Source organism: Natator depressus, chromosome 1 (assembly GCF_965152275.1).
Source record: "Natator depressus isolate rNatDep1 chromosome 1, rNatDep2.hap1, whole genome shotgun sequence".
In the NCBI taxonomy this organism is placed as follows: domain Eukaryota; kingdom Metazoa; phylum Chordata; order Testudines; family Cheloniidae; genus Natator; species Natator depressus.
This window is the reverse complement of record NC_134234.1, coordinates 148,829,571-148,844,820: the sequence shown is the minus strand read 5'-3', so window position 1 is coordinate 148,844,820 and position 15,250 is coordinate 148,829,571. Positions and strand designations below refer to the sequence as shown.

The following is a 15,250-nucleotide window of genomic DNA, read 5'->3' as shown; positions in this document are numbered from 1 at the left end:
GGCCACTAAAGGCCAGGGGTAGTCCAAAAAAGTGGGTGGTGTTAGCTTAAGGGGTGGGGGAGGAGTAAGGGGAGGTCACTAAAGCAGTGGGAATGGGTTTATAGATTCCTGCTGTATGGAACTTTGGGGGAACCAAGCTACCCCCAAAGCAGAAACCCTGAGGATAACATTGCCTGCTCTCTGCTGATGTGAATTCCCCTCAGCAACATGGAACTTATTGTTGCTTGGAGGTGTAATTTACACCACCTTGAACCTTTTTTTTTTTGGTATCTAGTCCCTGTAGACTAGGATACGGCACACAAGTTGTTTAACATGCATTTTTATTATATTTGTTCTTTGTGTATTATGCCTTCTCAACAGTTTGAAATGCCATTTGTTCATCAGTGGATTTGTCCTTTCCATTTTGGTAAAACTTTTATTGTCCCTTTGTTTTCCCCTAGGTAACACTTCTGTTTATTTTCTTGGTTGTACAGTGTTGTCATCAGTGATTTTGGCATAACTCTAGAAATCAGATTAGTTCGTTAACTTAACTCCCTCAATTAGTGACAGTTTGAATTTAAAAGAAAGTAAGTGGAAAATGTTCAGTAACATTAAAGGACAGTCAGAACATGTAACTAGCTCACTCTCATCCCCACTCATTTTTCACTAGAGTCTTATGAATTGGTTAACAAAATATTACTGGTTCAAATTTTTTTTTTTTTTACCAAATAGCTGAGCTGCTTTAAACTTTACAAAACTTCAAAATATTAAAAATTATGTAGTTTGAAATAATTTAAACTGTTTCATCCTTAAATGTGAACTATGCAGGCTGTTATTCTATTTGTTTAAAACACCTGATTAGAGAGGTTTTAAAAATGGCTACTGCATATGATCAGTATATACTTTTTTGTCTATTATCTCATTTGTGGCTCATGATATCCTAGCTCAGGCGTTTAACTATAGTGGGATGAGTTAAAAAGAACTGAACTATTGTTATGAAATGCCCATCTCCCAGAGCAATGCAGTCAAATTTGAGAGAAACCAGGTGGTTTTAACAATTTATTGAAAGCTACAACAGGATCTAAATATGTGATCCTAGGCTAGAATTACAGCAAGTAAGTAAAATCTCACTCCTTGCTGGGTGGTCCCGTAAGGTATACTGGCTGCAGAGAGATTGAACCTTTTCTTGTCTAGAGTCTGTCACCACTTCACCACACAGAGAAGCTGTTAACACACACATATATACTCTAGGCTAGCAGTAGTTAATAGGCAGACCGCAGGCCAAATCCAGATCACCAGACACTTTGAACGGACACTGAAACCTTTTTATTTACATATTATTATTATTATCATTATTGTTGTTGTTTTTTACTATTTTCTCCTGAGTCTGGACCTTGACTAGTCCTTGACTAAGAAATTTGGACCTTGACAAAAAATAATTGATACTTCTGCTCTAGGCTGCACATGCACCCTGTGACATGGACTTGTATAGAATGTCCAGACATGCCCAACCATGGCTCCCTTTGCTGGAAAACGCAAAACATATACTAAAAAGATAAACATTAAAAACAAGAAGCATAAAGGTGCCTCGCCTGGGAACACAGGAGCATCTAAGGGTGTGGCCCGTATGGGGGCTCTCCAGTCCCCTAGCACTATAAAAACTTTGATTCTAAAATTATTTGATTTCGCAAGTTTAATTTTCACCATTACACTTACTTATCATAGGGGTTTTTTTGTAATATGCTCATTTTCTTCTTTATTTAAAAGCAATTTTAAAATAAAGGCTCTTCAAAATATATGAACCACTCTTATAAGTCAGATCTTCTGTATTACTAGAATAGTTTGTTTCTTTTGTTTGTTTTAATGGTTTATAATTTGTTCTGCATGAATTGCTCCCTGAATTGAAATGCATATGCTCCTGTGTTTCAGGTTGGAGAATTTGTTTACGTGGTGGAAGGAACATGTGGCATACCTTTGCCTTCAGGCTTGCTTCCTATGGATAGTCCAAATGTTCTGCGCATTAGCAGTACTTTAAAAGGTAAAGTAAATGAAAGGGGGAAAAATGAAACAGGGAAAACATCATCCTGTATAATGTGTTGAGCTCTCTGGCACGTAGGGCAAGGAAAATAAATACAGTAGGAAAGATGAGCCATTTTACAATGGAAGGAGCCTTAGAAAGACGTTGCAAAACAAACATGATCTAAAATTGTTCCTTTAGTCAGATGGTTTAGATTTTTTTTTTTTTTTTTTTTTTTTTTGCTGCCTGACCTTTTTCAAATTAGAGGCTGCTTGCGAGCCTGCTGACCTGGTATGTCTCTGCAAGTAAACTAGAGTAAGTTTTCAGCTTGGCCATATCAATATTTTTCTATAGCTACTTTCCAAGATGCTTCAATCTTGTAGTACTGCAGCAGTAATTTGACACTACTTGAACCAGTACAAGCATCTCTTGCTTGTCTTAGAACTTTCCTAGATATGAAATACTGACACTTTGTATACACATTTGTCATGTCCTGATATGTAATCTGACACCTGTATTTCTTGGAGCACAATGAACCAGAGCCCAAATGTCTCAGCATGTCTGAGAAATATCTCAATCAAAGAAATATGTAAGGCTCCTACTTTGAGTTCCTTATGGCTTGTCTACATGGTGTGGTGTTGTGTATCAGCTGCAATGCAAATTCTGGTGTGCACCAGTGGGTTACTCACTAACTGACCTCTGAGGACCCTGTTGGTGTGCACTAAAAGTTCCCTAGTGCATGTTAACATCGTCCTGTTTCAAACAATACTATGTCAGCTAGCACTAAGGAACTTTAGTGAGCACCAGCAGGGTCTTCGTGGACAGTTAGTTTAATGACATGCTGGTGTACATTGGAATTTACACTCCAGCTGTTGCGCACTTGTGCACCGTCTAGACAAGTCTTTACTTACATTTATACAGCATTACATCCTTGATATTTCATTACACCCTTAATTTAGTTTCTGGATCTCAAGGTGAGTTCTGGAGAACAATCCTGAAACTTTGTTCAATTAGTATTGTCCAAATCCACCTCCTTCAGGAGTTGTTTCTCTTTGTTAATGGGCTGGGAATCTATGGAGGCAAAAGTCAGAGGGAAAGGTTATTTACCTAGAATCTGTAATTCTTTGAGTAATTGTCTCTCTAGCTCTTTGTTCACTGAATATAGATCCACACAGCAAATTATCTGAAAAGTGACAGTTACTTGGGAAGTGACCTTTCTTTCATGGGTTGTGATTCAGACACACTCTTGCATGGCCATTTAATGAGGTCTGACCAGCTCTGTCAGTATGGGACTATTTCTCATGTGGATAATGTGCCTCCAAGAGACTCTGGGAGACAGGGACACCTTTAAATGCAATACAATCAAAGAGAAATATAGCATTTATTACACCAGTTTAAGAAAGATGAAATGTAACCATCTGTATTTAACCATCTCTAAACCATTGCTTTGGGCCCATCTCTCTTTAAAATACATAATTTTTTAAACATACTCAATTTTTTGTGAGGAAAAATCAGCAGCTTGGACTGTAAACTCCTGAGATGATGCCCTCTAATTATAGCGAGGAGTATATTTATCTGCTGCTTTTGGAAGTGTGTTAATCATCGCCTGCTTCTTGTTCTACAACACATACAGCCGTAGGTAATTCAAGACCTCTTTACACTATATGAACTTGATGGCTTACATGAGCTATACAGAGACCTTCTTTCCTCTGGGCAAGTTATCTAAAGAATTTGCTCTTTAACTCACTGTCTCTAAATAAATGCCAGTTAGATTTGTTACTATAATATATAAAAATAGAAACCAAAGGGGAAAAATAAGGGGAAAGTCATGTCATGTGTTACAGTACCAATGACTGTGTTCCTATTAGGTACCTTTTAAAAGATTTAGCACATTGTAGCCCCTCAGACTGAGCCATCTGTAGCCAGGGAGTGCTGAGTTTCAGAATAATGTTGTCATTATGATAGCAGTAAAGTACAACATTTATAGTGAGCTCTAGGCTTTTACTGGTATTTTCTGCCCAGTGCCAGTTCCTGCCATGTTAATAACCTGTGAGTTCTTCAAATGCATCATTCTGAATTGAATAGTTCATGCCTCAGCCATTTTAAACCACATCAGGCTGAAACTTGAAGTACAGATTCACAGGTGGCATGTAAATGCTAAAACACTTTAATCTGCGCACTCTAATGCATGACTCTCTGATATGCTTTTTTGTGAGACTACAAGACTTTCATTCATTCTTCTTCCCAGTAGCTTGTCTCTCATTCCTCTCAATACGGTTATTGACTATGGATTATCGAAACCCTGCTGTCTAGGTTAAGTATTCCATCAGGAGCTGTTCCTGCCTCTGCTGTTCATTGTGGTGATGGAACTTAGGTGAAGCCTGGAACAGCAGTGAAGAGGCACATGTCAACCATAAAACCTACTTTTCTATGGGGCCTGGAGCCAACCAGCACAGCCCATGAGTGATCTTGTGTTTAAAACCTGGAATGGGTTGCTAGAAATCTGGGTTCCATTCCCATCTCTAGCACAGATTTCCTCTGTGACCTTGGACAAGTTATTTAATCTTGCTGTGTCTCACTTCCTCTGCCATATGAGGATAAAACTCCCTTTCCGGTTGTCTTACCTAGTTAGATTGTAAACCCTTTGGGGTAAGGGGATTGTCCCTTATTATGTGTTTGTACTGTGCTACCGCAGAAAGGCCCCAATTTTAGCTGGGGGCTTTAGGTTCCAGGATAGTATAAATAGATGTATTGCCTTACTCTATAGTGGGAAGACATTTTGGAGATATGTTCCACAGTAGGTAGTGAGGGAGGTGTGTGTGTGAGAGAGAGAGAGATCTCAGTAACTAACAGACAGCTGTGGAATTCACCTTCAGAAGATACTGAAACCACCACAAATTTTACTCCCTTCTTATCAGAATCCTATCACTTTGACCTAGCCTTCCCATCAGAACAACACTTACGAACAAATGGGAGGAGGGTGGTAGGAACAATATTGATTGGGGAGGACAGTTAGAAAGATATATATATATTCACTGTGGTTTACTTTATAATTTGTAAGGACCTCTGACACCCCAGTGATGAGGGCAATATGAAAGCTTCAGTAGATTGTTGATAATTATTCCTCCCATAAATTTCATTAGATGAAAAGAAAATTAATAAAAATATACCTTTTTGTTGATTATGAATAGGACCTTTCCATTTTGATTTCAATCTGTGTTTTCAGTCCTTTTTCCTGGTTGAAAGTTATAATTAGTCTAAAACTCAAAATATTATAGCAAAGCTTACATTGTTACATTAAACTATAAAGGAATTGAATTTAATATTTTTGCCTGTGTTCTGAGCTACTGAATAAAAAAGGCATCCAGTTGTAATAGCAGCTGACAAATGGCTTTTTTTATTGCAGGTCGCAATGCAGTACAGCCAGTTCTGTGCTTGAAATGCAGTCTCACTGATATTCTTGAAGAAAAGCTGAAGATCCCATTGATTAATGAAGCTAGGGAGAAGGCTCTGGCCATTGCAGCACAGCAGCAGATGTCAGCTCTCGAACACGAGCGAAGAAAGGTCACAGGAACACTGGAGAGCAGCAGTGTTCGAGTTGCAGTTGCAGCCTTAGGGCTGTCCAAAATTGAGGTAAAATACACAGTAAATCTAGCAGAATATTACATAGCTTCTCTTTATTTGTGAGACTGGGTTTGTTAAATTTCAGAAAGTACCATCAAATACGTAAAGAAGTTATGGCTCTCTCTCTCACACACACACACGTGCGCGCGCACACACACACAAAGATATTATTTTGTTTGTTCTCTAGGACATCACAGTATTGTTTTTGAATGTTGTTGAAAAAACAAAAACCCAAACTCCTTAAAAACAAGTGACATCAGTTCAGTTAGTCTGTGCTGTGTGATTCTTCTCTGAAAACGTGACTGTAAAAGTTTCCATACTCCTTGTAACAGATCTAATTATTGGTATCCTCTTTTCTGTGAATTTGTAATGGTTTCCTTTTCTTTACTCCGTTACCATGAGCTACTGTTTAACCATAAGCGTATTCAAACAGGATTCATAAGAAACAAGGAACATATGCTAAGCAGGTAGTACAGATATGCTGTCAAGAGACTCTGTGACCTCCTTGTACCCTAAATGTTACTAAATTGCATTTATCCATTAATAACTTAGACATGCACAGTGTGTTTGTCACATTTGTGTACTGATATCTTAGCAAGAACATCATAGCATTTTTGAAAAAGTAAAATCTTATAAGCAGTGAAGTGTAGTTTAGATCTTCTAGCTTTATTGTGGTAGACTTAAGGAGTTCAATCCTACTTAGCTTAACAAAGAGAAGGCTAAGGGATGACTTGATTACAGTCTGTAAGTACCTACACAGGGAACTAATATTTATAATGGGCTCTTAATTTTAGCAGAAAAAGGTATAACAGGATCCAATGGCTGGAAGCTGAAGCTAAACAAATTAATACTGGAACTCGGTCATAAATTTCGCAATAAGAAAAGGAGTACTTGTGGCACCTTAGAGACTAACCAATTTATTTGAGCATAAGCTTTCATGAGCTACAGCTCACTTCATCGGATGCATGCTGTGGAAAATACAGAAGATGTTTTTATACACACAAATCATGAAAAAATGGGTGTTTATCACTACAAAAGGTTTTCTCTCCCCCCACCCCACTCTCCTGCTGGTAATAGCTTATGTAAAGTGATCACTCTCCTTACAATGTGTATGATAATCAAGGTGGGCCATTTCCAGCACAAATCCAGGTTTTCTTCCCCCCCAACAAACCCACTCTCCTGTTGGTAATAGCTTATCTAAAGTGATCACTGTCCTTACAATGTGTATGATAATCAAGGTGGGCCATTTCCAGCACAAATCCAGGGTTTAACAAGAACATCTGAGGAACCGGGGGGCGGGTAGGAAAACAAGGGGAAATAGGTTACCTTGCATAATGACTTAGCCACTCCCAGTCTCTATTCAAGCCTAAGTTAATTGTATCCAATTTGCAAATGAATTCCAATTCAGCAGTCTCTCTCTGGAGTCTGGTTTTGAAGTTTTTCTATTGTAATATCGCAACTTTCATGTCTGTAATCGCGTGATCAGAGAGATTGAAGTGTTCTCCGACTGGTTTATGAATGTTATAATTCTTGACATCTGATTTGTGTCCATTTATTCTTTTACGTAGAGACTGTCCAGTTTGACCAATGTACATGGCAGAGGGGCATTGCTGGCACAAGATCTCTATCAAGTATTCTTACAACTACAATACCCACCTGCGGAAGTGAAGAAACAGATTGATAGAGCCAGAAGAGTTCCCAGAAGTCACCTACTACAGGACAGGCCTAACAAAGAAAAGAACAGAACGCCACTAGCCGTCACCTTCAGCCCCCAACTAAAACCCCTCCAACGCATTATTAAGGATCTACAACCTATCCTGAAGGATGACCCAACACTCTCACAAATCTTGGGAGACAGGCCAGTCCTTGCCTACAGACAGCCCCCCAACCTGAAGCGAATACTCACCAGCAACCACATACCACACAACAGAACCACTAACCCAGGAACCTATCCTTGCAACAAAGCCTGTTGCCAACTGTGCCTACATATCTATTCAGGGGACACCATCACAGGGCCTAATAATATCAGTCACATTATCAGAGGCTCGTTCACCTGCACATCTACCAATGTGATATATGCCATCATGTGCCAGCAATGCCCCTCTGCCATGTACATTGGTCAAACTGGACAGTCTCTACATAAAAGAATACATGGACACAAATCAGATGTCAAGAATTATAACATTCATAAACCAGTCGGAGAACACTTCAATCTCTCTGGTCACACGGTTACAGACATAAAAGTTGCGATATTACAACAGAAAAACTTCAAATCCAGACTCCAGAGAGAGACTGCTGAATTGGAATTCATTTGCAAATTGGATACAATTAACTTAGGCTTGAATAGAGACTGGGAGTGGCTAAGTCATTATGCAAGGTAACCTATTTCCTCTTGTTTTTTCCTAACCCCTCCCCCCCACTGTTCCTCAGGCGTTCTTGTTAAACCCTGGATTTGTGCTGGAAATGGCCCACCTTGATTATCATACACATTGTAAGGACAGTGATCACTTTAGATAAGCTATTACCAACAGGAGAGTGCGTTTGTTGGGGGGGGGGAGAAAACCTGGATTTGTGCTGGAAATGGCCCACCTTGATTATCATACACATTGTAAGGAGAGTGATCTCTTTACATAAGCTATTACCAGCAGGAGAGTGGGATGGGGGGAGAGAAAACCTTTTGTAGTGATAAACACCCATTTTTTCATGATTTGTGTGTATAAAAACATCTTCTGTATTTTCCACAGTATGCATCCGATGAAGTGAGCTGTAGCTCACGAAAGCTTATGCTCAAATAAATTGGTTAGTCTCTAAGGTGCCACAAGTACTCCTTTTCTTTTTGCGAATACAGACTAACACGGCTGTTACTCTGAAACAGGTCATAAATTTGTAACAGTGAGAACAATTAATCGTTGGAACAATTTACCAAGGGCTGTCAAGACTAGATGTTTTTCTAAAAGGTTTGCTCTAGGAATTATTTCAAGGAAGCTCCGTGGCGTGTGTTATACAGGATGTTAAACTAGATGATCACAATGGTCCCTTCTGGCCTCGGAATCTATCAATCTATTGTTTAGAGACATTCCATCAGAAATTGGATCATTTCTATTGTAGTAGTGTTACTAAACTTGTAAAGACCTAGAGAATGATATGTTAATTTTTTTAAAAGTCAAAGTTTAGTATCTGAGTAAATCCAGAATATCTGCAATGTCACTGAACATACAAGCACAGTTCCATTATGAAAATAAAATGTAACTATATATCAATGATGATCCAGGTCCTGGGCTGTATAATTTAGCTCCCTCTGGATCTTGGAGCCATCTGACCATCAGGTAGATCCCTGGACAGCTCTCTGTTATGCCAGCCTTGTAGCCATACCCTGTTTTCCCTGGATGTGTCCCCATTGCTCTGCGGTAGAGGGTAGCACAGACGTTGCTAAAGCAGCCTTCTGCCACTAGAGGATTCCCCTATACAAGGGAAATCCTTTACTTAGCAGTTAAATTGGCTGTAATATTCCTTTGTGCTGCCAGAGCTATACAAGGTAGTCTTAATGGGCCGAAGAGCCTGCCTTTTACATAATATCTAATTCAATAGGTTAAACATTGGTATGGGAATTGTGGTCTGCTTCCCTGTGTTCGAGAGCATTAAGGTACAGTATACATTAGTGCAAATAGTCTTATGAATAGTAACTGTGGTTACTGAAAGAAAAAGAAGCGAGAAAAATAGCATATAATAGTAAAGCAAATGAAGCTGTTAAGCTGTTATGTGTGTGTGAATGTACGGATTGTGGTGAGGAGTGGGGTACAAAGACAACTCCCACTCCTAGGTCCCCAAGGAAATTACCCAATCTCTGTGTCTCTCACTTTATGAAGTTTTCTTTTAAACACTAATATTGCAAATTAATATGTATAAAATAAGAATAATCTACACTTTATCCATCCATTTACAGTGTGTTCCTCACCATGGGGTGAAATCCTGACTCCGTAGGACTCCGATTTATGTTAGGGGGGCATGATATATATCCATGGTATCTAGCCTTAAATTTCTTCCTCTAGGATGCTAGCTAATCACTTGCTGTTTCACTCATTTTTTGAGTGTTTCACACATAATGCTTCTGTACCTTTTAATTCATACTGCACAAAGAATCTGCCGTACTGGAGCATTAGCTCTGGATTTAGTCAGGCCTGGGAAGATAGTGGGAGTAAGTTTAGTGTCTTGTACCAGTAGTCATGCTAAAACCTAATGAGAGTCCTAATATGATTTGAAGCTTAGGGTGGTTGATGAGAATCAAGATTAGGTGAGATGTCAAAATATTTGAAATGTCATATTTGAGAATCAATAATAAAAAAGTATGAGGTGAATATAATATGCAGAGAGAGCCCTTTTCCTTGCGCCGGAAATATTCTTTTGGCAAATATTACTCCAAGAGAAATATCATGGAGCTTAGTTTTGATGCAGAAGAGATTTATTTAATAGATTAAAACCAATATAATTCTCCATTTGGTAAACCACTGTAAGGTTTAAACTCCGAAAAGCGATCATAATAAAGTCTGTCATAAATTCACATTTATTGGTCACATAAAAACAGTTTATAGTGTAGAAATTATGAAAGAGTTTATTGAAGAAGCTTGTGAGTAGAGTTATGTTTTACAATTTAGTCTGAAGCTCAAGGGCTACATTCTGGTTTGATGTCTGAATTGCCTAAAAAATCTGTAGTTTGGCAAAATTTATATAGATTTGTGAAGTCATTTAGAAAGGATTTTATAGATTAGTACATAAGTAAAGAAGCTTTTGCTACAGATCCAATTACATGTATGAACAGAAGGCGAGTGCTATCTACATTATTATTGCTTGCCATCCCTACTTTGGTACCTCTAAAACCGAAATGATGTAGATCTTTATTCTTAGTAATGGTTGTGTTTGCCTTTTATTTTGTAATTCTGTTAAGGAGCACGGTTGTAACTGAAGAACTTGTCCTTGGAAGTCAAAGTAAAAATGCAGGTTCATGTCTGTACAGTATGTGACCTTCACCCTTACACATAGATGGCTGAATGTCCCCTCTATTTTTGGACCACTTTGCTAAAAATTTTCCTTGTAATTATTTCTTCTTATCATACAAAGAGCAGTTTATGCTGAGTCCCTGGCAATTGTGTTTATTAGATGAATAATGCATCTTTTCCTCTCTCCGGTGAAACCCTGATTATTTTCTTATGCTATTGTGCTCTTGGCCAAAGGCTCTAAATCAGGATTGGCACAACATTGTACAGGCAGTGCACAAACAAAGTATAGGAAGAGACAGTCCCTAACCCTTGAGAGCTTGGGATCTAATGAACACAGAAACAAAAAATGGGTGAGAGGAAAGGGATATAACATACAGATAAATGATCGAGGTGATGATCATTATGTGAATGTGTTTTTATTAATGGCGAGTGATGGAAAATGGTAGGGGGGAATTTATATAAACAAAGTTAATAGGAGGAAAGGGAAGGTGAACACTGAAGAGAGGAAAGAATGGAATGGAGCAGGGCAGGCTGGGAGGGCTGCTAGAGAAGGGAGTGCAATGAGTGGAGGAAGCAAGAGTGCGGGGGAGGGTCAGAAAATCAACAAACACTAAGAAATGTCCAGAATCCATAGTGTAAAATGTACTCTGCTGTCATCACTAGTTCTGAGAGCTGTGTAGGTCTGGAAATGCAGGTGGGGCCCCAACACGGTCCCTTCCCTGTTTTGGATCTGCATTGCTGCCCTCTGTCCCCAGTGACTGGCTCAGCCTTAAGAAGCACCTGTCTGTCCTCCTCTTACCCTATATAACTGTGTGGAAAGGGTTCTTGGGACCCAATGCCTTATTAAGTCCTAGCTGAGTGAAGTAATGTTAGGGATCCAGCTGAGGCTTTCCCATCCTCCAGCTTTTGTGCTGGAGTCTCTGTTCCTGGGGGCTTTCAGCTCTTTCTCTTGGGGATGCTGGGTTTTTGTGACCTGGTGCCTTGGGATGGTGCGAGTAAGCATTTACACTCTGCTGGAGTTCTGGTCTAGGGGAGGTGAACAAGGGGTTCTATCTTGGTCTTTATCCAGCCTCACCACTGCTCTGCTGCCCTGACTCAGACCATTGTGGGAGTCCTCTGTTACAGATGCTTGGCTCTGACCATGGCTCTTCTCTCACCTTCCCCCTCAGTCATGTGACTCTAAGAGGGAAGTACCTAGGATTTGGTGCATTTTAAACAGTACATTTTAAACAACAATAACAAAAGAGATCTTGGTTCTCAAATTCTGGTCTGAGTTGCCTTTTTAGAAATGAGATCATAATTGGGCCCATAATCTTTTTTTTGTCCCACTGCTCAGTGTTTGTCTTCTATCAAAGTGAAAGGATGGTGTGTGTGTGTGTGTGTGTGTGTGTGTGTATACACACATATATACACACACACAGTCTTTTATAGAAAAGGGTCCTAGAATTTTTCATAGTTAATTGCAGGCTATACACAAAACCACAAATAAACTATATAGATTTTACTCCATCATTCAGGCAGCATCTGTTGGTGTACAGGGAAAGAGGGTACAATGTCCTCATTTCGGAGAACCTTTGAGCACAAAAAAGCTGAGAGTCAGGGTATAAAGTTGTTTTATTAGAGAGGGGTTAGAAGTCATAGGCTAGAAGGAACAAACAGAGTTAAAATGAGATTTGAAAATCGTCAGAGAGACCATTAGGTCCAGGGAAGCTCCCACACTGCCTCAGTCACCTGTAGCAGAAGAATCTACAATGCACAGAAAAGAGGGATGGGATACTTGGGGAGCAAACAGGATGGGCTGCAAAACAGAAAAAGTCAGAAAGACAAGGGTGGCTACTCTTCAGAGAATATTAATAAGTTAATGAAGTCTGATGCTTGTAACAAAGCCTATTTTTCTATCTGCTCATACTGCAAACTCACCCGGGAACTGAAAGTCAATTATGTTCTTCACCAGTAATAAAAATTTCACATTTTGGAACATCATTAGCAGTTACTCAGATGCATGTGCCAGAATAAAATGTGCTCTCTTACAGTTGTATTGGCTGTACAGCGATAACTGGAGTAAAAATTAGTAAACATTTGTGTTTATCGCTAAATAAGCAGATATGATTTGGAATACATACAAAGAGAACAGATCCGTTGAATAACAAGGTACATTTTGTCACCCTTTCAGTGTTAACTACTCCTTATCTCCCCCCCACTCCTCCTTACATAAAAGTTTCAGGCTTCCTAGCTGTTACCTCTCTCGGGCAGAGATTTGCATCAGTCTGTTTCTCGAGACCGGGGGCTTAGGCTTGCAGTCCATCTGTGCTTCACTGTGATTTCCCCAACAGGTCTGACTGGGTCCAACATCTGTGGCTAACCTTTCTCCAGGGGCTACACCCAGTTACCAACAAGCCATCACAAAGGCCCTAGCAAAATATATTTATACTTAGGATAAAAACATTACATAGTAAACATATAAAAAATAATGTTCCTGTGTGTATCCTAAAAGCTTATCAGAGATCACCCGTCGGTCTTATGGGGCCCAAGTAAGTCAAGGTCTTTTCAACCCTACCACAAGGATTGGGGCCCCCCTTGGGCAGGCAGAAGGTCCTGTCTGTTTGCTGAATCAAAAGAAAGCCTTAGGTTTGCTTAAACTCAGTCTTTTATATTAAAAGCATCTTCTTTGTCCCTTGGTCTCTGATACCTTTCCGGAGTTGTTTACAGTTTCAGCAACTAGCCTTAATCAGCCCCCACAGTTTTTAGTTCCTGGAGGAGTTGTGGTACGCTTCCCCCTCCTGCAGTTGCATATAGTCCTTGGCTAACAATGGTACATAAACCATTCACAAACTTAACATGTTCACACAATATGTGTTAATATGTTCACACAATATGTGTTAATATGTTCACACAAAGATATTGCATGCTCTTGCAATATCTGTCCCACCTTTTACATAGGGTTTTTTTTTCCTGAATATGACTGTACTTTGAATCAACAAGTATTAGCCTTAAAAAAAAAAAAGATGATATTGATCTAGGTATGACAGTCAAAATGTTTACCACCTTTAATAAAGTTTGACAATTTCATATCTCATGTCAGAGATGTTTTTCTCATATTTTAAAAATAGGGGAGAAATGTGAGCATGGACCCCCCCAAAATACTTAAATGCTTATGAAAATCATAATTTCTTCAAGATCAGCACAATTTATCTCTATATGTTCAGTGTTTCCACTGAAAAAATTGCTACCAAATAATTACGTTATTACTAAATTTATCTGGGTTTCTCCAATTATATTGAATTTCTGACTTCAGTAAAATGTTGGACAATCATCTGATACCACTAGCATCCAAGCTATGGCTGCCAATTTGTTATCCAAATACCCCATAGATTTGGAGACTGAATAAACAGAGGGATTTATTTGTTCAGTTCTGTGACTCCTGTCATAAACAATAAAAATGAGCACTCTTATTCCAAGCTGCCTCACTGATTTAAAAATAATACCACTTCTGCCCTGGGACAGGCTAGTTGGAATAGGTTATTGCTACTGTCAGATAAATGATTTGTTTCAACTGTTGAATTTTGCGGGTATTGTCAGTGTGTTTCCAGCCTCAAATAAAAGAAAGTAGATAATGAAGTCATCCAATTTGTTACCTCAAGAAGCAACTCTGCTTGTCCCATTTGTAAATATGTCCTGAAAAAATACATAGTTACAAAAAATATTGAATTTTCTGTTTAAGTAAGTAATGCCTCAGTCATACATGACTATCCAGTTATGTTTCATGGAGAAGGGATTTTGAACATACTCGTACATTTTTTATATATTGTTGTTTGAGTAATCGTATATTAGCAATTGAAGTTTAACAAAGGGCCCCACATCTGCTTTAAGGTTTCATAGAAGTTTAATCTCTCCCTCAAAAAAATGCAGAATAAAGCATATAGGCTGTGTTCTGCCTTGTCCTGCTTGAATTATTGATTCAAACAGTACTTGACAATATCCCTTTTAATAATGATAATCCTATTTAGCATCTAACTTTTTGGATTTTTCTCCTTCACAAATCCATTCCATAATTAAAAAATGCAGTGCAATGCATTTCTTCCATCAGCAATTGTGCACATTTTCTACTATCTTTAGTAAGAGTTGTAACATTAGCACAGGGAGAGGATAGATCTTAAAGTATGAATACTATTGTGTCTGACTTCACTAATAAAAGGATCAATTTTAAATTCAGATTCACTTTTATGAATTCTCTCTACAGTGTCCCACTGTTGGGAAGCATGTGCCTTGGCACAATGGGACATAGCATTATTTAAAAGCAGTAGCAACTGCGGATAGACACATCTCCTTCCCACCCAGCTGAGTATTTGAAGCAGTAGAAAAAACAGGCTGGATGCCTCTCACCACATATAGCTTAACAACGGTTTCCCTATACCGTAAACTTGTGTAATTTAGAGAATGGAGAGAGAGGGAGCTGTAAAAACTGTATTGAGAAAACTGGCAAAAATGACCAATGATGATGAACAAATTTTTAAGCTTAGGTACATAACAAGGACTAGTTTTGAAGTATGGTTACTTTCTGACATTATTTGCTGAACTAGCTGGTAACTGCTGACCATGGCAGTATGGTAGAGATACCGTACTATTTGATAGGCCA

The 15,250-nt window shown here is 38.8% G+C and overlaps 1 protein-coding gene across 1 annotated transcript in view; it reads left to right on the top strand.

Moving 5' to 3' along the window:
- The window catches only part of CFAP47 (cilia and flagella associated protein 47), a 635,949-nt gene that overhangs the window by 277,119 nt on the left and 343,580 nt on the right, over nt 1-15,250 (top strand). Inside the window, exons 43-44 of the mRNA XM_074968655.1 lie at nt 1,909-2,017; nt 5,403-5,629. Coding sequence (XP_074824756.1) covers nt 1,909-2,017; nt 5,403-5,629 — 336 coding nt within the window. The remainder of the gene's footprint in view (nt 1-1,908; nt 2,018-5,402; nt 5,630-15,250) is intronic.